We start from the raw sequence: 22693 nt of genomic DNA on the forward strand, positions 1-22693 counted from the left end.
TGAGATTTATTGCCCAGTGGCCCAATGCAACTGTATTTGTATTTCAACTGGTCACAGTTTCTTTGACAAATTACTTAAGCATTCTACGCATAATATAATAAAAAGAAAATTGAATGTATCACAAAAGTTAGTCGGACTCGTTATAAAGAAGGCACTTGTATATAATAATAATAATAATAATAATAATAATAATAATAATAATAATAATAAATAAGTTTATTTTACAACGTTTCTATAATAAAGTGGGTAATAAATTTTATAATGCACAAAATATATATTACAGACAAGCTGAAAACGGAGAAATATGCACCTGCACATAAATCAGTATAAAACAAGGAAACACACAATACTAAAATAAACAGCAGATGAGTTCAATACTGGGGACTATTAGGTTAATTAGGTCTTCTTATTAACAAATGGTGCAATTAAAGCATAGTCTAACCTTGGATTTAAGACGAATTTATTAAATATTTAAAGGAGATTGCCGTGATGATTATTTATTACTGGCAATGGTGCAGAGGCTGACAGAGACAAAAATGGCAGTATGTATTTTTAAAATAATAATTCAATGCTAGTCAGAGCTTTAGTCCACAAAGTAGTTGCTTTGCGCAACATCGGTTTAAAAAGTGTTTGTCAAGTAGAGGGAAAAGGTCTTGCTTTCATTGTACCTGCGAAATAGCAGGTTGTTCTCTGCCAGTTTGGCATTATTACGTCTAACCTACAAACCTTCGGAAGTGTTAATCAAAGGCAGAATTTTCTCAAATATTATGTATATTGGATAGATTTTACAAAATACAATTCTAAACCGCACAATATTAAAAAATGAAAAAAATATATAATAGCTAATATTTATATACTGTAGATACACAAATATAAAAAATACTATGTGGCAAAACTTCAATTTCCTTCATAGATTATTAACAAATTTAGTGCATCATTTGACAGCACTACGATATACTCAGTGTATATTGTACACGTTAGATAAAAGAAAAGATAAAAAGTCATAAAAAATTAAATCACAATGAATTAATTAATGTAAAACAAAAATTGATGATATAAAATGATGTTGAAATTTTATGACGAAACAGGTAGCACAAATAATGAGGGCAAATTACATAAATGTTAGCCTGTCAAATGTCACACGCACCGATACCGGACCGGACTTAACCTAAAAATGACTATCGACTATCATCACACGTCTTCACCAACTTTAAAGCTGTAGTAAAAGACTGAATATGTGCACTATACTAAATCTAATTAAGGTTTTATGCCTCTACTACTACATATCGACTATTTATACTGGATAAATAATAGCACTTTTGGCTTGAAAATCGCTTAAAGTTTCATTTGCACCACATTTTTGCAGATAGCATGGATCAAATTTGTCTGGAAGCGACCATTTGAACGTGCCAAAACGTTAAGAGTGCTGGCAATCACAACGATGAAAGACAATGGCAAGTTTGTAGACACCACAAAAATATTGCGTATTATAGATATTATATAGATTAAGCTATTTATTTATTTTTCCTTATGTATTCGTTCCAAATTACTTCGTATATACTTTTTTTATAGAAAAATAGCAGTTCTTTCTCAAATAAAAATCAAAAAGACGGAATGACTGGCAGTTAGTTAATTTCAATTTTTAGTTTTAAACGTTTTTACCCTAAACCTACAAAAAATCAGTACTTTTCTTATATATCATTAAAAAAATTACTTCAGTAAGGGAATAGTTCGAAAATTGTAATAAGTGGTATAAAGTTTGGAATAGTGGGAATATTACTGGCAAAATATATACAGAGCGTTTAAAAATTGGTTTATGCCAAAAATGTTTGTATTTCATTCAAAATTTGACAGCAATTTTAAATTCTCATTACTTAAGTCATGGATAAACTATGAAATAGAGAACATAAAAAAATCAGAATACCTATAAATAATAGGTAAACAAAATTCAGCCACTGTTTTCTTGAAAAATCTTAAGAAATAAACAAAAAAGTATACCTAAATATTTACGAAGGAATAGTGACGTAGATCAGAAGATAAATTGTTCTGTTTTGGTCTATCTAGATATCATTGAAAATGATCGAAATTCAATAGCTACATTTGCAACACACCCTTTCAAAAATATTGTTTATTGACCGATTTAATTCGGTGTTTTTTTTAAGCTTTTAAAAATCCTGTTACAACGTAAATGATATGAATTCATTTTCAGTTATCAAATCTACTTTTTAATTTTTTAAGGTCAAATTTAACAAAAACTGGTCAGTGAGTTTTTTTTTAATCTGACTATACAACGTTAATACCCTTAACGGGATAAACAACCTGTGAAATCACAAACAAATCGAATAGACAAATAAAATACTAGCTAATGTATTTTTCGTAAATGTGCAGCTTTAAAAAAATCTATTTATCATTCAATTTTTGTGTGTGCTTTTTTATGGTTTTTTGTTATTTGTAATTATAATTTTACATAAATTACACACTGAAAAAAAATGATAGCCTGGCTATTTATGCGACGGTCCCTAGTTTTCCAGAAAATTGATGATATAGTTTCTTGCATACCTTGTATATCCGTGACGTTAGTTGTTTGAAGCAAGCCAGAGTAGCTCAGCAGCAAGGATATTTTTTTTTTCAGACTGTCAATAAATAGTATAGTTTGCGCAAAATCGTCACTTTTATATATAAAATTAATGCATAAATGACTATTTTTTCAATAATCTTGCACAACCTGTACTATTTATCGATCTCCTAAACTTTTTGTTGATACCCTGTACGGTAAATGTGGTAACCGTGAACCTTTATCGCTGCGCTACTCTCGCTTAGTTAAAATATAACTACTGTCACGGGTATATCTTTGATTTTCTCGAAAACTAGAGGCCGTCGGACAAAATCTGTAAGGGACAGGTTTGGTGGTCCCCTTATTAACTACATCGGTCAATGAAAAATTCTAGGAATAAATCATTAATAAGAAAATGTTGACAACTTTTATCAAATACGAGAGGTGAACTACTGGGGAAATAGGAGCAAACTTCAAAAGGAGCATGTAGGACAAGGAATATACAACTATGTACGAGAATACAGAGGAATAAAAGGATATAGGAAGGCATACGAGAAAAAACAAGCAAAAGGGACTAGGTGAGGATTTTTTTGAGTAAGTAATCACCCCTCAATCGAATATAAAGCACCGTAGACAATAACAATTTTTTTTTAACTGACTTTCCAATCACCAGATCACCAAAAACGAAAATTACAGCTTCTGACCTTGAAACGGAATTACAACAAATTAATAAACCTAACATTAGAACAGAAATAACCTAAATTAAATGCACGAAATCAATCCTGGTACGAATAATTATTGAACGCTCTCGGCTTAAACTGTATAAGCCTGGTGAGCATGCTCATGACGCAAGGGATCTGCTTCTGGCGGTGCATGGTAACGGAATCGGGCACGTTGCTCTCGAAATCGATAGCGACGCGTTGTGACACGAAGGTTAGGATCGTCATGAGATCGTGATCGTGGGCCCTCCTCTTGAGCTCGTCGACCAAGGACTGGATGAACCAGGAACCTTTGGTAGTATTACGCCATGAGTAATAACCTAGTCGTAAAAGGAAATAAGAACGAAAAGAAGCTCGCTAAGATGTCTAAAGCAAATTAAAAGTAAATAAGTCTATGGGATCTAAAGTACGATGAAGCTGAAAGAGTTCGTGTAAGAATGGGTCTATTTTTAAGAAAAAGTTTCAAGCTTTGTTCTACTCAATTTTAAATCGCATAGACTTATGCAACAATTCACAAATATTAAAAAAGAATCATCGAAATGACAATTAGTTACTTTTTCTCTGTAGTGACAAATTTAAAAAATTTATTTCAAACCACCAACGATGGAAATTTAGTGAAACAAATGTTAAATTTTAGTAAACACACAATTTAAGTGACGACATATCACCGATATTAAATAAAAAAAAAATGTGTTAAAATAATTATAAAGCAGTGAAAAATACCACTAACCTCGAACCGTAGAATAAACTATTAAAAAATCGGCCTGCACTGGAATCCTGTAGGTGTTATGGATCTCTCCATCGGTCTCCGTCGTTCTCAAATTTATGCCACCATCCAGTTTGTCGCCCTGGCATGCTTGAAGAAAGAACATTTTCGGTTTTCCTAAAATTATAAAAAAAACAGTAGGGATATCTCAAATTCCGTAGTTTTGATTGTATTTTCTTGTAATTATTAATTACACCAAATGCTTTAGCTGCTTACCAATTGTCTAGGAAATGCTCCGGAAGTTCTTTTCGTCCCACTCTTTAATTATTCGAAATAGAAACAATTGGAAGACCTCAGAGAGGAACACAAACATATAAATATTTTTCAAATACTTGTTTTTATTATTGCCTAGAGACACAGCTAAATATAAACTTCACTTATTAACCTGCAATCTGGCACTAAGGCAGAAATAATTATTGAAGTAATCCATGAACGTAAACAATGTTCTTTATTAAACATATTCACAAATCCTAACCTCACATTTTGCGGCTACAATTAGATATTATAACGCTCTTTTGTAAAACGTAGTGTGTCTGAGACAACGGAAAACAGATCAGTACACTTTTTTCTCAATTGGAAAGCAGCTTTTAACAACCACAACAGTCAAATTATGGTGTCCTAAATCATAACACTCGTAACACAATGTGCGATGTGATCTAACTGGTTATGGCCAAACAGTTGAATATATTGACACTACTTATTAGTAGTCTACCAGAGCACACTAGTTTGACAGTTGCTAAAGTCCCGAAATTGATAAAGTACCACAATCAACTGCTATTTTGGGGCAAAATCCTTATTGTCAAACTTGAAATATACATATAGTGCCTTTTTGAGACAAACAAGAAGAACGATTACCATAAATATTTGTTGAACTAAAAATTCGTGAATTTGGACAAATTTAAATTGAATACTAAAATTTGCAAATAAGTTAAATAATTGAGAATTGAAAATTTAAATGTTGCAATTGATTTATCTATACCTGTAATCGGTGACACATAAACAGTAGATGCCTAATCAATAGTAGGTGACATCTAAGCTTTCACATTTATCTGCTATTACTCATCCAACTCTGCACTCAAGTACTTACCTGCAAGCGTTGGACATTTATCTGCCGTGAAAGCGGTCCATAAATAATCAGGTTTGTAGGGGGTATCCTTAGCGTAGATGATTCCCATTTCTCCATGGGAGAGCACTGCTATTAAAATGCAATCGTGATGACTGTGATCCATCTGGGCAGCTAAAGAATATAAACCACCAAATTACAATTTGACACCAACAGTAAATTTAAATATAGTATTAACATATGCATATTTTCTCAATTGGCCTTGATGTAACAGATAACAAATGCGTTGTGAGTCATTTATCTTTCGATAAAATGAAAACAATATAATCAGTAATCAGATAATTTAATATTAATGTTAGGGAAAATTTATACTCTTACTGTTGCCATTCCCGTTACTTAGGAAATGCAATATCAATAAACGTTCCTCTCTCAACTACATTCAATAAAAGGAGTGTTGATACATTTCCAAATTAACGAGAACTTTTAGAAATAAATATTTTAAAATGTTTAAATTTGCAAAAATAAATAATATTACATGTTTAATATTTCAATTTCTTACCATTTCTTACATGATACTCGATATCAGTATAGTTTAAATCTTTGAAGACTTGTACGTCGAACCCCAAGTTGACAAGGCAATCCTTAAGATTTTTGCAATCTTCGTTTGTACCGGATCTAGATTTAAGCCCTCCACAAAGGAAAACTTCATGGTTAAAAATATAAGCGATACCCCTCTTTCTATGGTCCATTTTGTAATGGGTCGCATATTTTGGAACTGGCATACGAGCAGTGGGCTCTGATGATCTAGCACTGAAAAAAACAAAAAACAAATTTATAAGCTAAAAGTGAAAAACAATACTTGTAGTTTGTAATATAGCAGATACATACCCTAATCTTCCCAAAGCATCACTTTCATCGGAATCTTTTCTTCCGTTTCCCAAACAATTTCCATCGCCAGCGTCGTGAAATACTTCTTCAACGTGACTATGGTTATTGTCACTGCCATTTTCTACCTCGTCTGTGCTTGGATTTGTTTCCATTTTTATTGCAACTTATGAAACCTACTAATTGAAACACGGGGTTTTTGAACTTTTAAAAACGTCAAGTTACCTTGAAATGATGCTCGACAGACAAAGCAAACCTTTTGTTCGAATTTGTTTGTATAGTACACCAATCCCCCTGCCATCTATCTCATGTTATCTATAAACTTAAAGTGGGAGGGTTATGCTTTTGCTCTATCTCTTTCTTACACAGGATCACAGACAAGAAGATATTTGTTTCCTCTGGCCTTGTATATCGTCCATGCTCATCTTGTTATAGAAAGAAATGTTTAAAACGAAAAGTGCAGATTGCATTGCAGATTGTTTCATAGAAATATAATCTTACTAATGATTTTTAATTATTATGCATCGATGTAGATATAGACGCAAACCTAGAAAATAATTTATAGATCTAGGCATTTAGATAGGTAACACTATTCCAATAAATTTTGCATATTTTAGAAAAAACTAATGTTATGCATGGGATATTTTGGATTTTAAAGAAATGGAAATATCTAATTTCTGGCAAATGTTTTAAAATGCAATCGGGGCCTACTTGTAAAATTTAGCAATATTAAAAATAAATCTTATTTACAATCTTAGAAATGATGGTAGAATTTTTTTATGTTTACCTGTATTTGGAAATGTAAACTGCAAGATTAAGTCATTTATTCATCTTTGACGCAATTTTCTGTTCCAGAAACACATACCTTACAGTTTTCAACAGTATTTATTCCGCAGATCTCTCATTGAAATTGAATGTCATTGAATCATAAGTATTTAATCTATGCAGTGAATTGTAGCATGTGAATTATACAATTATACATTTTAATGAAAGAGTGAACTAGTACCCGCAAAGGAACTGGAAGTGTTATATGTAATACTATGGAAACGCCAAAAGCCCAAATTTAAGTGGTATGGATTTTAATTGGCCTCGGTAGTTCCAAAATACCGGAAAGTAGAGGGGGTTTTTCCGTTTGTCGAAGCTGTCAAAACCTGGGAAGCTCCCTCTTCCATCTCATTTATTTTCCCGCGTTTGTAAGGAAAACGTGCCAACGGCTTCACGCCAATCAGTATTGTGTAATATTTCGATTAAAGTAAATTAACGATGTCTGGACGTGGAAAAGGTGGAAAGGGCAAAGCGAAAGCAAAATCGCGCTCCAACAGAGCTGGCCTGCAGTTCCCTGTTGGCAGAATCCATCGCCTATTAAGAAAGGGCAACTATGCCGAACGCGTCGGTGCTGGGGCCCCCGTATACCTGGCCGCCGTCATGGAATACCTCGCCGCCGAAGTGCTGGAGCTGGCGGGCAACGCCGCTAGAGACAATAAGAAAACCAGAATCATCCCCCGTCATCTGCAATTGGCCATAAGAAACGACGAGGAACTGAACAAGTTGCTGTCTGGGGTCACCATAGCCCAGGGAGGTGTCTTACCCAACATCCAGGCAGTACTTTTACCCAAGAAGACGGGAACTTCAAGTTCAGCAGGAAAAGGGGGCAAGTCCCAATCACAAGACTATTAATTAGGTAGTATTATAAGTGTCCCATGCTTTTGATTCCAGTTTGTTTAATTAGATGTAGTTCGTTCTGTTTGTTCTGTATTACTCTGTAGTTTTGACATTATTATTATTAAACTGAACTGTATTTTATACATGCTTCATTTTTATTTACCTAAAAATCAACCCATGTGTCAATGCAAGTAATTTATTTAATATTACATTAACAATTATACTGTTTAAAATGATATACCACAAGAAAATATCGAGTCATTTTTTCAAAAATGTAAAAACAAAATACCTGCGAGTAAGAATTTTTTCAGTCACGTCTACAAAATATACTATAAAGTTATACCTAGCTAGGTTTTAAAGAGACCTATTTTTACCGTTTTTTAATTTTTTTTATAATAAAATATCTCAGTGGAATATTGCTGTGATTAAATTGCTTAAATGCTGCTCTACTTTATTCGTATAAACTTTTCAGTATTTCCAAAAGACCATTGTAATGATAATCTAATTTCAATCATCCTATTTGTTGTGTTTAAAACTTGACACCAAGTGGGAATATTTTTATACGATATTAGAAAAGAAAAGAAAAATGTATATTTTTTTGCTCGTCTGAATACCGAATAAGTATACAGTTTAATTTCGAAGAAATGGCTTTATTTTAATTAACCAAAATAAAAACACTTACAGGGTTTATAGTTCAAAAGTAATATAGAATTCCGACTTTTCCAGGTTCTCCTGACTTATAAAAAAAAAAATCCAGGTCAATTGTAGTTCATTTAATTATAGTTTTTATGCATTAAGCATTAGACTTTTTCTAGACTGGACTCCATAATCTCTTTAATACCCAAAAAAAGAGTTTCAAAAGCACAAATAGTTTTCTCTTTCAAGAACCCGGGGCCTGCTTTCACAAAATTTCCCATAGCAAACATCAAATTCCCCAACTTTCATGAATACTTTTCTGATATTCCTTGTTTTCTATGAAGAATAATAAGTTTCCTGACTTTTCCAGGTTGCTGCAAACCTTGTTTCATTATTAAATATTTCTGTGGGAGACATTCACAAAAAATTTAGGCCACGATTAGTGGTAATTGATATAGAGCTTATATCTTCGGGAACTGGAAATATAAATATACCTGGAAATTTTCAAATATCGGGGTATTTTTTGATTAAAATTTAGTGTACACCCTGTAATGTATGTTACTGGGTAAAACCAGTAAGTACTACAGATCTTACAAATGGCTGTAGTGTTTTCCAAAAGCTTGCAAGTGTTAAATATTATGTATTAAAAGAAAATTTATTAGTGGTTTTCAGAAAATTTGAACTGATGGATCAAACGGATTTAAAAAAAAAACAGAAATTGGCAACTGTGCAACTCAAACAATAGAAGTTTACATGTAAAATTAACATTATTTAAAAAAAATGTTATTTGCAATATTTTTATAAACATGTTTTAAAATAAACGGGCTTATTTTTTGTATCATTCATCATACTTATCAAATTATTAGTTTCTTAAGTCCTAGTATTGATTTTTCAGAAAAAACTATTTACCAATTTTATGTCAATATTTTCTTATATTTATCTTTTTTTTTCGGAAATGTAAATCAATCCTGCATCTCTAAGTTACCATTGGGCTAATTTATTTATTGTTACACCTTTAGTAGTAACTAAATTTGTTTAATAATTATTTCACTACAACCAAAATAAGCTATTTATCATAAAATTTGCGGGAAAGCATTTTTCTCAACTGTAAGGAGTAGGGAAACAATTGTCACTATTGAAGTAATTTTAAAAAATATATTTCACTATAGCCTTGAGGCTGGCATTTTATAGAAATCGTACTTTTAGTAAGACAATGATAAATAAAAAGAAAAATCCATTTAAAGTATAAAAATGTTGAAATACAAGGATTCCTTTAATTTTTTGCAGTGAAATATCACGGAAAACATGGGCACTAATATAAATATTGGAATGTACCTTTTCTGTTTCGTCGAGAATTTTGCAAAAAATACTCAATTATTATGATTAATTCATGTTTTAAGAGTTTGATGAAAGCATTCTGCGGGGTGTGATTATGTTTATAGTACCATATGCGGTTCTGTGAATATTTAACAAGCATTGAAAGTTTAGGAAATATAACGATAAATATAAGAAGTAAAAATATGCTTTTTTTCCATACTCTGAATCTATTGTCGGCTTGTGAACTATCTGGAGAAAACTTTCATAAATGGTATAGTGAAGAGAAATCGTTTCTAACTTGCTTAGATTTTCCAAAGCACTCGACAAAAGGCTGCTAGACTTCGATCTTCTCGGAGCTTCAACTATAGAGAGGAAAACAAGGAGAAAGGATACTTGTTTTTTGTATTAATATATAAAAAAAAGCCATACGATGTTACAATAGTTTATTATTACCTTTTACATTTTTACCATTCTTATTTAAAAAATTAAAAAACCGAAATGAGACTGAGATGCCAATAAAAAAAAATAGAAGTTCAACAACTTTCTAGAACCATAATCAAAATCCTAGAAGAGATAATTTCAGTAAATATACATAAATACAATCATAACATTTCTAATTATCGGAAATAAAATCCTATACGTTAACCGCTAAATATTCACACACGCGTCGCGCTATATGAACAGTTCATTTCTAGATATACTCTAAATATTGGGAGGATGAAGTTGCCGAGATGACGATAGACTATTGTTTCAAGGTGTGGGGACTGGCGGGGGATCGTATCCATCGGGCATCAGATGCCGTCCACGGGATCCGCCTCGTCCGCCGAACTGATGTCGTCGCCAAACTCGATATCCTCGTCAAAACCTTCCTCCACGAATGTCACGGTATCGTTGATCCTGACAGATTCTGGGAACTCGCCATAGGTCTTGAGGTTGCGAGCCTCGTCTGATGTGTACTTTAATATCACGTCGGCTTTGGCGTCCTGGTAATCCCTGAGACCTATCAGGATGATGTCTCCCTGGTTGATCCAGACCTGCGGTGCGACAAATACAACTCGTACAGTGCAGAGATAAATCTTTGTGATTTGCTAGTGTCTGGTTTTATTAAGGGGTAAAGCCACTCTAAAATTTTGAAAAAGTCAGCTTTTAGATTTAAACAATACTCTATTACGTGAAGAATATAGGGAAAAAGTTTTAGGTGGCAAAAAAAATCGGGAACACAAGTTTATTCGAGGTGAAGTGCAACCACTTGCCATAGCTATTATAGAGGCCAGAATGAGCCTCGGATTAAGCCAAAAAGTAGATAATAATATATTACTTTTCCTGTTTCTACCTATAATTCATTACAATCAAAAAGTGTAAGCAATTTTGTACAGAAGAAAAATTTGAAAATGTCTAAGTTAGTCCTTTTTTGTTGATCTCAGTTTAGTCGTCCTCCGTTACTCTTGAAAATAGTCCGGTGTCAACAAAGTTACCATTATTCGTCAAGTCCTAGATATTACTGATATTAAATGTTTATAATCATTTGTCTTTGTACACGATCACTCATGGGAATATCGCCCTTAAAGTTTGACTACAAAAATTTTATTCAGGTAGGTATCGTTCTAACATACAGATGGACAGGAATGCGTGTGTTGTGTTAAGAAACCATTACAACAAAAATTATAGAGCTAGAGAAACTAAAATAATCCTGACCTCACCTTTTTTCGAAGTTTTCCTCTTATGTGACATAACCTCTTAACTCCATCAAAACACATCGCTTCCAGTCTGCCGTTACCCAACATCTTTGTAACTTGTGCATATTCCTGTCCGTCCTCTTTGAATACCAGCTCACGTTTCTCAGTTTCGTTCTCGTTTTTACCTCTCCTACGATTTTTACCACCTTTACCTAAAAGTTTTGAAAATGGGTTAATAAACGTGATGTCATTGTACGTCATTAGTGACGATTTCGTTTACAATATTGGAACATCCCATTATATTACTTAGAATGTACGCCAAATTATGATAAATCAATAGAAAATATTAAATAAATTTTATTTTTATCTGACTTTCGTAAGTAAAATGTCAAAAAAATATATGCATGGGAGTTTGCAATATGCGATCAACATGTTTATGGCGTGGTATTAATTTCTAAAGAAAAATAACGCTATATTACCTTTGTTCTTCGGCATTTTATAGTATTATTCGCTACCACTGTAATTTAATCACTAGAGCCAATTTTGCCAGATTTTTCTAAAATTTAAGGAATATACGTCTGCCTGACGGACAACCGCACGCAAAGGATTGTGGGTAAGCGGTCGCGCGTGCGCGATCGCGTCCTCTTCCGGTGCTCCGGCTACTCGATTCTCGAAAAGAATTTTATTCGTGTCAAAGATGGATTCCTATCCTGACGTACAAGAACATGAATCCTGTGCGAAAAGAATTAAACTTGATATTTGCGAGTCTGATATCGGTGAATTGTGCGATGGAGGAGGCTTTTCTTGTTTTTCCACACCAGCAAGGGGCCCGATTGACATAACTGAAGGTAAAATTTATGAAATATGTTTGATTGTTTAGGCGATATTTTTCATCCAATATGGCGTCGAGAAACAAAGGCGATGTGCGGACATTTTGTAGGCGTGGTGCTCTAGGATCGAAGTTCCATTTTAACAAAAATTTTACATTTTATTAGCGCTTTCCTCGTTTTTATTTAACAGCATCCTTCCATTGTTATTGATTTATAAAAGCAGAAAAATACTACTGAATAAATTTTCGAAAATTTTGTAAATTTTGTGTTTTTATTTACCTTTTTCAAGGACACTAGTGACGACAAAGTAAATCTTGATATACTTTTTATTTGTACTATGGTTAGTCTGTTTCGCATCACAAGTTATTTGTTTTTATCACTTGCACAATTTTAAATGTCCGAAATTTTTCTTGACATGCGCAAGGGTCATTTGTTGCGTACTTCCAGATTTTTTCGTTTCTATTTGTAGATATAAAAAATTAACCAAGTGGAAATTTTTCTGATGGAAATATACTTGTACTAAAAGGTGAAGGTACTCAATTAACATTTATTAATGTTCTTTAACCGATTTTTTGCAGAATACTTACCTACATTGGATTAAAAATTTGTGCGGTTTTTCCTATTGATGACAAAATAAAATTTTTGTCAAATGGTATAAATTAATATTTTCTGATTTTTAACTGAACGACTAAAAAGTCATTGCCTGATATGTTTTTACTAATTTTGGATTAGTTTACAAACAACTGGTATTAACATTTCATGTTTTAAAATGTTTAATTTGAATATACTGTTTTTTACTGCATAAATTTAAAAATTACTCATGTGCCATCTATCATTTGTCACGTGAAATTCTATGTGCCATCTACATTTTATATTACTTAATCACTTTTTTAATTTTCAAATTGTGCTATGACGAGTTCATTGAAATTTATATTTGCTAAATTTCTATGGGCGGGTGTGATTACTTATTAATAAATGGAAGTAACTAAATAGGTATTTACTACTACAAAAATATTTTGACAATTTAATCGTTTATTATCTTTTTTATGAAGTATATGTATCGACTACTTAATCTGTTGTTTAACAGAAAAGAATAATCAGAAGTCCCTTGCCTTGTTTTTATGAAAGAATATGTAGGTAGGTATACAATTTTCGTTTAATAAATTGTTACTCAAAAGATTGTAAAAAGAACTTTTTTTTGTTCGTCAGTGTACCTACCTACGAAACTAGTGGTAATATTTCTTTTTGGAAAGTTTTCTCAGAATTCTTATTGCCGTTTAGGCAAATCATATACCAATAATTGAAGTATAAATAATATTGATAAAGATTTTACATTTCTTCTTTTTATTTAATTCAATACTAATATGTAAAAAATTAAAAAAGAATACATATTTTCTTACCACTTTCCTTGACACATCACATGGCTTCTGAGAAGTAAGAGTAACGTGAAGTATTTTATCTCGTTTTAAATATTTTTTATGATATTTGGAAGGTTTGATAATTATCAGTATTATGTAGATAAAACGTGATCATTTTTATTATTTAAATTAACCGTGTAGATATAATAGGTTTTAAGTATATTTATTTCTCAATTATTGTCTTCTAACTGAAAGAATGAGTGCAAACTGTTTTATTATTTGTGGAATAAAAAAGGTAATGAAAATAATAGGGATTATAGGAACCTTATGGCTTATTTTTGTTATATGCCCAAAATTGTAGGTAGAAATTGTATATTTTGAAGCTCTCATGTTAAAAACGAACTTCCATACTTGATTTCATTCGTTCTTTCAGGCACATCCGCAGACTGCGACTCAGGATACGAGGCGTCTACATTGGAATCCATCCCAACACCTTCACATCACACCTCACCCCATACGGACCCGGGAGACATTCACGAGAGTATGTCGAACCTCTCCGGGTCCTTCCTACAAACACCCACACACACAGACCAGTTGGACACGTCTCAAGACAGTCTAGAAGTTGACGACGACAACGCCTCCACGGTGAGCGAGTTGAGCGGTTTGTCGGACCTGTCGGGCCAAGATTGGAAACCCATGGCTGGAAGCATGATATGGGTGAGTGTTTTATTGTTCCTCGTAAGAAATGGGTCGATGTATATTAAACATCTTTATAAATGTCAAAAATGTGGAAAAAGTTTTCCCAAAAAGAAATTTTACGGGTTGATAGTGTTTCCGACACAACTCTAGTGACGACATAACGGGCCCATAACTGTATTTTTCTTACAGATCCAGCAGCAAATGCAGAAAGGCGTAAATCCTAGAATTTTACTATCGGATCTAGGCGTAGACTATGATCAGATCCCCGATTACGTTGATGACGTTACCATCTGGAAAATAATCATAAATATGCTGGCAGAACCTCCTCGAAGGAACAAACTGAGGCACGTTAACACCTTAGATGATGTGGTACGATTGTTAAAAGGTTTGTATGCGGAAGTAAGCATTCGATTGTGTTTGCATCAATTTGATTTTGTTTTTAGGTGCTCAGAATATTATAGTGCTAACAGGCGCTGGCGTGTCAGTCTCCTGTGGCATACCGGACTTCCGATCGCGTGACGGCATTTACTCCAGGCTGGCGATAGATTTTCCAAATCTTCCAGATCCCCAGGCCATGTTCGATATCAGTTACTTCAGCCAGGATCCCAGGCCGTTCTTCAAGTTTGCCAAGGACATCTATCCCGGAAAGTTTCAGCCCAGCCCTTGCCACAGGTCAGTCGGTGTACAACTCTAAAAACGCTTCTAATTTTAATTATCAGAAGTGGGATTTGTGATGTAGGTACATTAACGAATCTGTTTTCTTAAATCTTGTATTTTCTAGGTTTATAAAACTCTTGGAAAAGCACGGAAAACTACTGAGGAACTACACTCAAAACATCGACACCCTCGAGAAAGTCGCTAAAATAGAAAGGGTGATAGAGTGTCACGGCTCGTTTGCCACAGCCACCTGCACGAAATGTTCACATAAGGTAACGGCTGATCAGATTCGGGATACGGTCCTCACACAGAAAATCCCTTCCTGTGAAGTTTGTCATGAGGGAAAAGAACCTTCATTTTCAACAGATGAACCGAGCACAGGAGGTGAAGGCTTAGACTACAGGTATATACGGAACAATTTATCTCTTAAAACTTGAAGTTTACCATATATTTTCGTTTCAGGGAGCTGGTAGCGTCTGGCATAATGAAACCGGACATCGTCTTCTTCGGGGAGGGACTCCCCGACACATTCCACGAGGCGATGGCGGTGGATAAATCTCAGTGCGACTTGATGCTCGTCATCGGCAGCTCCCTGAAGGTCAGACCTGTCGCACTCATTCCCAGTTCCCTGCCTTCCCACGTTCCACAGATTCTCATCAACAGGGAGCCTCTTCCTCACTGTCATTTCGACGTAGAACTGCTGGGCGATTGCGATGTCATCATAAACCACCTTTGTCGACTGTAAGTACCTGAAACTTTCAGTTATAGTGGATATCTAGATAGTAATCATATATCAGAAGCGGGATTTTTGTAAATATTATCCCGCTTCTGATTGTTATTTTTAAATCAAAATGACCATTCCAATGATGGATTACAGGCTAGGCAACATGTGGGAGGAGGGCATCTATTCATCCCAGGTCCTCCGGCAAGCATCCACTTTGCTTCCGTTGCGGGAGCCCGTTGTCAATCCGGAAGGAAGTCGCTTGTCGAACACCGATAACAATGCGACCAAACAAACCGAGCCAAGCTGTATAGTAAACGATAAGATAAAAACCTACGAGGTGGAGGAGATCCGCTGCGGGTGTAATGTTAGTACAAAAACTAGTTCCTTAAGCATAGAGAGAAACGTAGAATCAAACAGTTGTACATGCTATGTAAATTTCAACAAGTCAATTATAGATAAGGAGAACGAGATAATGAATTTCGACTCGAAGGTGATAAAGGAGCGCCACATGTCGATAGACTCGGCTCGGGATTCGGGCATAGGCGATAATTCCAATTTCACGGATTTGGAGGCTAAGTACGACGATATGTCTGATGAGAACTTTGAGGAGAACCACAGGCAGGACGAGGGTCGTAGTTTCCATCTTGAATTGGTCCATAACCCACAGAGCGGTGCCTCGTCCTCGGAAAGTTACGTCAAAGAAAGCCAGACTTTCGAGAGCGGCTCCACCACGTCCGACTTGAGGGGCTACTGGCAGCCGAAAGTGAAGAAAAGCCTAGCTGACAGGCTGCCCCAGGATTCTTTCCACCTCGTCCCGCCCAGTCGATATATTTTCCCCGGCGCAGAGGTCTATTACGATCCGGACGAGAAGCTGCATTACGAAGGGGATTCTTCCAATTCCGACAGCTCGGACAGTGAGTCGGAGGCTGACAGCCCAAACAATTCTTTCTAGTTTTTTTATATTACGATTTTCTTAGTCGTAGGCATTTTCTTGTTGTTATTTTTATAAATATTTTATCGTCCCGGGCGTGACATGCTGCGGCCTTCGCGTGTCCCACGAAACGCACTTTTATTTTGGTAGAACGAATTTTCGTAAAAGCAATATTTTTTCCTGGAAGATCCCACTTCTGACAACTATAAAAGATGGCTATAAATTATTTCGTGAAAAATTATCGTTTTCAAGCAAAATTTGGGCCGTGGCACTTTGCGCCCCTCTATATAATATTTTTATTGTTATCGTGTGTGTGAAAGAGGAGTGCGTCGATTGAAGGGTGTGCGTATTCGATTCTGCGTGTGACAAATTAATAGTTCGCGTCTAAATTGCAGAAACGGAAAATCCATTGATCTCTACCGATGTGTTTGTACTTTTTTTTTGCAAATTCGTCATTCAGGTTTCGAATACCTTTTGCCTAGATGAAATTGGTGGATTTTGTAAAATGACTGATTATCGTATTTATTATTATGAATTCATTGGTTTGAGGAATGCAAGGTATCCAGTGACAGAGTACCTTATTTTTTTTAATGTATGTAAGCTGAAGGTTACTGTAACTTTTTTTTAGAGTTTCTTTATACCGTAGTACTATGGAGGAGGGGGCAGGCCTCCAAGAACGTCAGACTGGGCCACACTTAAAGACTAAATATTTTAAATTGCGAAAGAAAATTGAAATTTTTATTTGTCGGTCATTAATTATAATTGGAAAATTGAACGCATTGTATTTTTTTGTCAAATTGTTATAAAATGATGTCAAGAGTTATTCTTGTCTCGAAAAAGTCGGTAGAAAAAAAAATTCCAGAATTTATATCTATTCACGATGTGATGCGTTCAATATTTTGCTTCTGCGATAGAAAAGTTTCATTGCACTTGCACAGTAACGCCATCTACAAATATGAAGATGAATTAAAGTATTTAATATCCATTTATGGTTAGTAGCATTTTAAAATACGTCTTAATTAATGGAAAAATATAATGAAATGGAAGTGACAAGGGGTAACGCCACTTTGGAGGTCCGGAAAAAAGGTGATTTTCGGGAATTTTCATGGGAAAATCCATACCAGGATAGGTGATGGCAAGCAACGCCATCTTTTGTCAGAGGACTGTATCGCCGGAAGGGCACATACTAAAAGCTAGGAAATTAAAACATATTGTTCCCCCACCTAAAAATCGATTTTTTCAAAATTCTTGTGACTACCCTTTAAATTGAAACGAACATTTTTTTTCAAAGAAATGTCGAGTTTGACTGAATGAAGGGGACTGCCTCGAAAGTTGGAATATTACTTTGCTAAATAAATAACCCTAAGAAGAAAAACCTATTTTTCAATAAAGTAAATTTGACTTAGAATATCTTAAGGATTGCTCTGTACATCGTAAAAAAAACAATTGTTAAAAATGTCTTATGATGAATTTAGTGTATATAGATAAGTCAGAGCTTGTTCCACATATTTATTTTCTGCTGGACGTTTTAATTTTTCGTAATCGGACGAAAAAATTATTTATTTTTTTATTCCACCTTTTTTTTTGTTGATTGATTATTTTAAGCGTTTGAGGTATGTTATGCTTTTTAAAACGATGCTGCACCCTTCCGAAAACCCCAAATGTGTTTTGCTGATGGTTTATAAAGGCTGTGAACAACCAAAACCGATAATTTAGTGTTAATATCGTACTCATAAAAATGTTTCTTTTTATCAATAATTTAAATTTTTTAGATATTCGCAAAAAATAATTGGAAAACCAAAGTTTATACAAATATAAATTTCTTACGCTTTTAAAAAAACGCGTGCACTTTTACTGTTAAAAAAGCTTAATCTTGTATAAAGGGGTTTGTCAGGGTGGAGTATTGTTTCTGAAACCGCAGAGGCTTCGATTTATCCGAAATAATACACAGCAGTGATAAAAAGATGTATTATATTTTTATGTTATTTATTTTTAGTAACCGATGCATTTAAGTTCTTGCTCTGAAAAAAAAAAAAAATGTAAGAGTTACGTTGTTAAACGATCACGAAGTTTAATAACGTAATTCGTATTCTTTATGGTTGTGCACAAAACATATTTTTTATATTACCGACTCAAAGGACACGATCCGATTTAACCGAATTTGGGGAATAGTTTAAGTTGGGTGAAATCGGATTGTCGAGATGTACATGTCTTAATTCGTGTAAAATTTTCTTGGGCTTCATTTTCTTTTCTAATTTATGTGAGATGTAATCCAATGTCATATATATGTTTTCTCGGAGTGTAACATACAAAATTGTGTTTGATGTTGATCGAAATGTATTTTGTGTGTTATATTAAGTTAATTTTTTTACGTAAGCTAGCCGTTAAGGTCATTATTTTTGTACAAGTATTTATTTAGATGTTTGTCTTAATGTTTTTACGGACATTAATAAAGTTTTAGTTATTGATATTATTACTTACGCCGGTCGCCACTTCGTGACCACGTCAAAGTTATATTTTGTAATATTTTCTATTAATTTATACTTGTGTGTAAATACTTAATGGTACTAAAGCAATAAAATTTGTTTCTTCTAATTTCATTTTTGATTCGACTTCCTCAAATTACATTTTCGAGTCATACGAACAAAACATTTTTTTTACAAACGTCAACTAAATAAGAAATTAAAAACAGCTACAATAAAATTCCACATTAAATGAAATATTAACAGCTCCATATTTTTACCTTATAAAGTTATTAATAAGTCAGTCAGAAGAGAGCCGCAGGACATAGGCGCACGCATTATTTATTAAAAAGCAACAAATTAAACTGTCCACAATAACAAAGACAACAGTATACTGACGTGACGTGAACGTGAAAAGCATTCTGAGGCAGCGGCTCACGCATGTCTCGTTTGACCCGCTTGGCATGCCATTGGGTTGCGGCTCTCTCTGACAGCCTTTGTTATTAAGCTATTTGAAATTGTTTTTTATCTAACCAGTATTTGCCCTTTTTTTTACTAAATTTCTTTAAAAAATATTTTCTAAGTATAATTTGTAGCATTTTTACTTTATTGTAAATGCATTAACCTAATTCAAATAAAAAGAATCATTTTTTTTAAATTATGTAGTGTAGTAGCTACGCCACTGATTGATGTATTTCTGTACCAATTCAGTGCATTTAATCGGGTAAATTATTAGCTCAATCTTGAAATCGATGTTTTTCCGAATATTCTAAATCCACTATTTTCGTTGGGACACCCTATTTTTGTAAAATAAATAAAAAATATCTATCTTCGTAAATAAAAAGAGACACCACAGGCGGGTAAAAAGAGGGTTAGGTTTTTTGAAAAGTATTTATGTAAATTTTGTCAAAAGACATCGAATTTTGATCCCTGAAGATGATGTAAAACAACACCAAAACATTGGCAATAAATAAAAAATTGTTTTTTTAACTAAAAAAATGATAATAAAAAATAAAACTACCTACATATGGGGCGTTCCACGCCAAATCGGACGGTTCGAAAAATTTAAATTTTCGATTTCCTTAATTTTTTTTATATTTTTTAGTACCCCTCAAAAGAGCCTTTCTGGTAAATTTTCAGATTTTTTTGATTACTTGTTCAAAAGATATAAACCCACTAAACATTTTTCAGTTTCTGACATGTTTCAGAAACGTTTCCATTTTTCTTGAAACGTTTCATAAAAAAACCATGCAACGTTCTGGTAACGTTCTAGAAGCCCAAGATGTCCTCCCCAAAATACGTCTCCAATGAAACGTTTCAAAAAATTGGTTTCAGTAACATTCTTTTTATGTTCCATTTATGCCCTCGATATTTTTATTTTACGTTTCAGTATATTTTCAGAAATGTTTGAGTAACATAATAATTTCATTACCATATTGTTCTCATAATGCTCTCAACTTTAGATCATTTTCATTTCAAAAACGTTTTTGAAATAGTATAAATAATGTGTATTTTTTTAAATATCTCTAATGCTCCTTTGTGATATTTTTATTTGTATTGTGAATGACTTAATTCGAACTAAAAAAAGTTACATTGTATATTAAAAAAAATAAATATGCTCTTCTAGTTTGGGGATGCGGCAACTTTTACTAAGAATTTCTTTCTTTTTGAGAAGCCACTGAAAAAAGTTTCTAATATAGATTATGAATTTTGCCATTCATCGTACAAATAAAAATATCACAAAACAATATCAGAAGCATTAAAAAAAAACTACACATTTTATACAGTTCAAATACGCTTCTGAAATGGAAATTTTCTAATGTTGAGACCTTCATGAATATGGTAACAATGACGAACTGATAATTAGAAAAAGTTAGTTATGATTATGAATCTCAAAATGGTAGGTACATGAAAAACAAATAACATTACTGAAAAATAATATAAAGTTATAATTTCTTCTACGCATGGTCAATATTACATATATCATTTTAATAATAATAAATTATACAGCAGAAATAAGGATACAAAATGATATCTTGACAAAGTAAATATCTGTAGGTATACCTAACCTCTTTTATTTAAGCATGCCTATACACATAAACAAATATAAACATTTGTACAAAATATAAAATAAATGACGTCTATTTCACTTGATTCAACCATATTTCAAATAGTTCTCACTGACTAAGTAGTTGCTCTTCAAATTATATCGAAACGTATAGTTGTTGTTCCATTTTCTTAGTTCTTGTCCCTTGTCCTCTTGTCTGTAATCAGTGATGCCAGGTCTCATGCTTTTGCATGAGATCTCATGTTTTGCGAATAAATCTCATGTTATCATGTTTTATTTGCAAAATATCATGCTTTTTAGACTTCCATAAAGTAATACTTGAAAATTTATTACATATGTATACGGGTAACTGCAAACATAGTGAACAGAATAGGTACCTATCTATACATATAGTTACCATAATTCTCGAGTTTAGTAGTGCTGCTCTCTAGTAATAGATAAACAAAATACTATAGCGCAATAATATGCGATTCCCCCTGTGATCCGAGTATGCGAATAAGTAATTTTGTTATTTTATTAAACTTGTATTTAAAATACTATTGGATTATTTTTGTACACCTCATATTATAAAATGCAATGCAGCCCCTCTATATTGGATTTAAGAAAACTTAATATATTTTGAAAAAAATATATTACTTATTTACATGATACAATAAACTTATAAGATATGATACTAAGAGGTCTCATTTTCGTTCGACTCTGCGCATGACGTCATGTGGCTAGTAAACGCCCATATTGTTCAATTATTCACACGTATGAGCATGGAAAATACGGCTAATTAAAATTTCTAAACATGTTTTTGCCTTAAATCACAAATATTTAAATAATACATAATTACAGCATTTATTTAACAAGTGTAAATATAAAAACGAAGCTTTAAAACTATACACACAATTTGTCCCTAAAAACACGAACTACCGTAACTAGCATTTTAATAATTTTACAACAGAGCGGCGTAAAAACGAAAGAGACGTCCGTTTTCAAAACTATATTATTTCATTTATTATTAAATTAAACATACATTTTTTTAGTTTTAATGTATTTTGACATATTATGTAATATTTGCATAGATTATTACTTATGTTCAAAGTCAGATACGCCACTTCGTGATTCCAAAATTATTCCTTTGTGACAGAGATAAGAAGCAAATACACATTTTTTTTTAAAGTGATTTTTATTTATAAAAAGGCATTCGATTTCTTACATAAAGTATAAAACAAAAATTTAAACAATGTAGCCCTTAATTTTAGTAATGAGGTAAAAATATAAATACAAAACTAAATAAAAACAGTATTACTTATTTTAAACATTATTATTTGTTGTCATCGGGTAGGCTTTCGTAAAAATTAACAATTCAGTACCCAAGCGCAAAAGTTTTTGTGCAGATATTTAGGTGATTCTATTTAACAATTTTCTTTAATTTATTTATTTATTTAATTTATTTATTTATTTAACAATTTTCTTTAATTTCCTTTTTCTGCTCAATGAAGCACAAGCTCACACAACGAATTAAATTAGAAATACAGGCAGGAACAATAAAAAAACTTGGAAAAACGCACACAACACTATAAGAATATGGCCACGATCCGTTTGTTTACTTTTTGACTTACCACATGACGTCAGCAAGATAGCCAAGATGGCGCCGTGCATGCGCAATATCATATCTCTGTATGGTTGTATCATGGG

General features: G+C 33.1%; 4 protein-coding genes across 4 annotated transcripts; 2 read left to right on the top strand and 2 right to left on the bottom strand.

Annotated features, from left to right (window-relative positions):
- Window positions 1-1869: 1869 nt before the first annotated feature.
- LOC108908282 (caspase-1) lies at window positions 1870-6286 on the bottom strand. The gene is made up of 5 exons (XM_018712278.2): window positions 5991-6286; window positions 5662-5912; window positions 5127-5276; window positions 4004-4156; window positions 1870-3593 (listed from the first exon to the last, which is right to left on the bottom strand). The coding sequence occupies exons 1-5, from the start codon at window positions 6140-6142 to the stop codon at window positions 3331-3333; spliced, it is 969 nt and encodes a 322-aa protein (XP_018567794.1). The 5' UTR covers window positions 6143-6286; the 3' UTR covers window positions 1870-3330.
- An 830-nt stretch (window positions 6287-7116) lies between these two features.
- LOC108908205 (histone H2A) lies at window positions 7117-7792 on the top strand. Its single transcript, XM_018712150.1, has one exon. It carries the CDS (start codon window positions 7251-7253, stop codon window positions 7662-7664), a length of 414 nt encoding a protein of 137 aa, XP_018567666.1. The 5' UTR covers window positions 7117-7250; the 3' UTR covers window positions 7665-7792.
- A 2236-nt stretch (window positions 7793-10028) lies between these two features.
- Window positions 10029-11878, bottom strand: LOC108908274 (eukaryotic translation initiation factor 1A, X-chromosomal). The gene is made up of 3 exons (XM_018712263.1): window positions 11758-11878; window positions 11303-11490; window positions 10029-10636 (listed from the first exon to the last, which is right to left on the bottom strand). Exons 1-3 carry the CDS (start codon window positions 11771-11773, stop codon window positions 10394-10396), a joined length of 447 nt encoding a protein of 148 aa, XP_018567779.1. The 5' UTR covers window positions 11774-11878; the 3' UTR covers window positions 10029-10393.
- Window positions 11879-11958: 80 nt separating this feature from the next.
- LOC108908273 (NAD-dependent protein deacetylase sirtuin-1) lies at window positions 11959-19072 on the top strand. The gene is made up of 7 exons (XM_018712261.1): window positions 11959-12126; window positions 13900-14183; window positions 14355-14550; window positions 14609-14837; window positions 14947-15225; window positions 15285-15563; window positions 15700-19072. Exons 1-7 carry the CDS (start codon window positions 11976-11978, stop codon window positions 16496-16498), a joined length of 2217 nt encoding a protein of 738 aa, XP_018567777.1. The 5' UTR covers window positions 11959-11975; the 3' UTR covers window positions 16499-19072.
- Window positions 19073-22693: the final 3621 nt, after the last annotated feature.

Source organism: Anoplophora glabripennis, unplaced genomic scaffold (assembly GCF_000390285.2).
Source record: "Anoplophora glabripennis isolate ALB-LARVAE unplaced genomic scaffold, Agla_2.0 scaffold18, whole genome shotgun sequence".
Taxonomy (NCBI): Eukaryota; Metazoa; Arthropoda; class Insecta; order Coleoptera; family Cerambycidae; genus Anoplophora; species Anoplophora glabripennis.

Coding starts and splice junctions, on each gene's coding strand:
- LOC108908205 (XM_018712150.1), top strand. CDS start 7,251: ATGTCTGGACGTGGAAAAGGTGGAAAGGGCAAAGCGAAAGCAAAATCG.
- LOC108908273 (XM_018712261.1), top strand. CDS start 11,976: ATGGATTCCTATCCTGACGTACAAGAACATGAATCCTGTGCGAAAAGA. Junction 12,127..13,899: donor CCCGATTGACATAACTGAAG/GTAAAATTTATG, acceptor TCGTTCTTTCAG/GCACATCCGCAGACTGCGAC. Junction 15,564..15,699: donor ATAAACCACCTTTGTCGACT/GTAAGTACCTGA, acceptor GATGGATTACAG/GCTAGGCAACATGTGGGAGG.
- LOC108908274 (XM_018712263.1), bottom strand. Junction 10,637..11,302: donor GAGGAAAACTTCGAAAAAAG/GTGAGGTCAGGA, acceptor GTCGCACCGCAG/GTCTGGATCAACCAGGGAGA.
- LOC108908282 (XM_018712278.2), bottom strand. CDS start 6,142: ATGGAAACAAATCCAAGCACAGACGAGGTAGAAAATGGCAGTGACAAT. Junction 5,277..5,661: donor CGAGTATCATGTAAGAAATG/GTAAGAAATTGA, acceptor TATATTCTTTAG/CTGCCCAGATGGATCACAGT. Junction 3,594..4,003: donor AGTTTATTCTACGGTTCGAG/GTTAGTGGTATT, acceptor TTTTACGACTAG/GTTATTACTCATGGCGTAAT.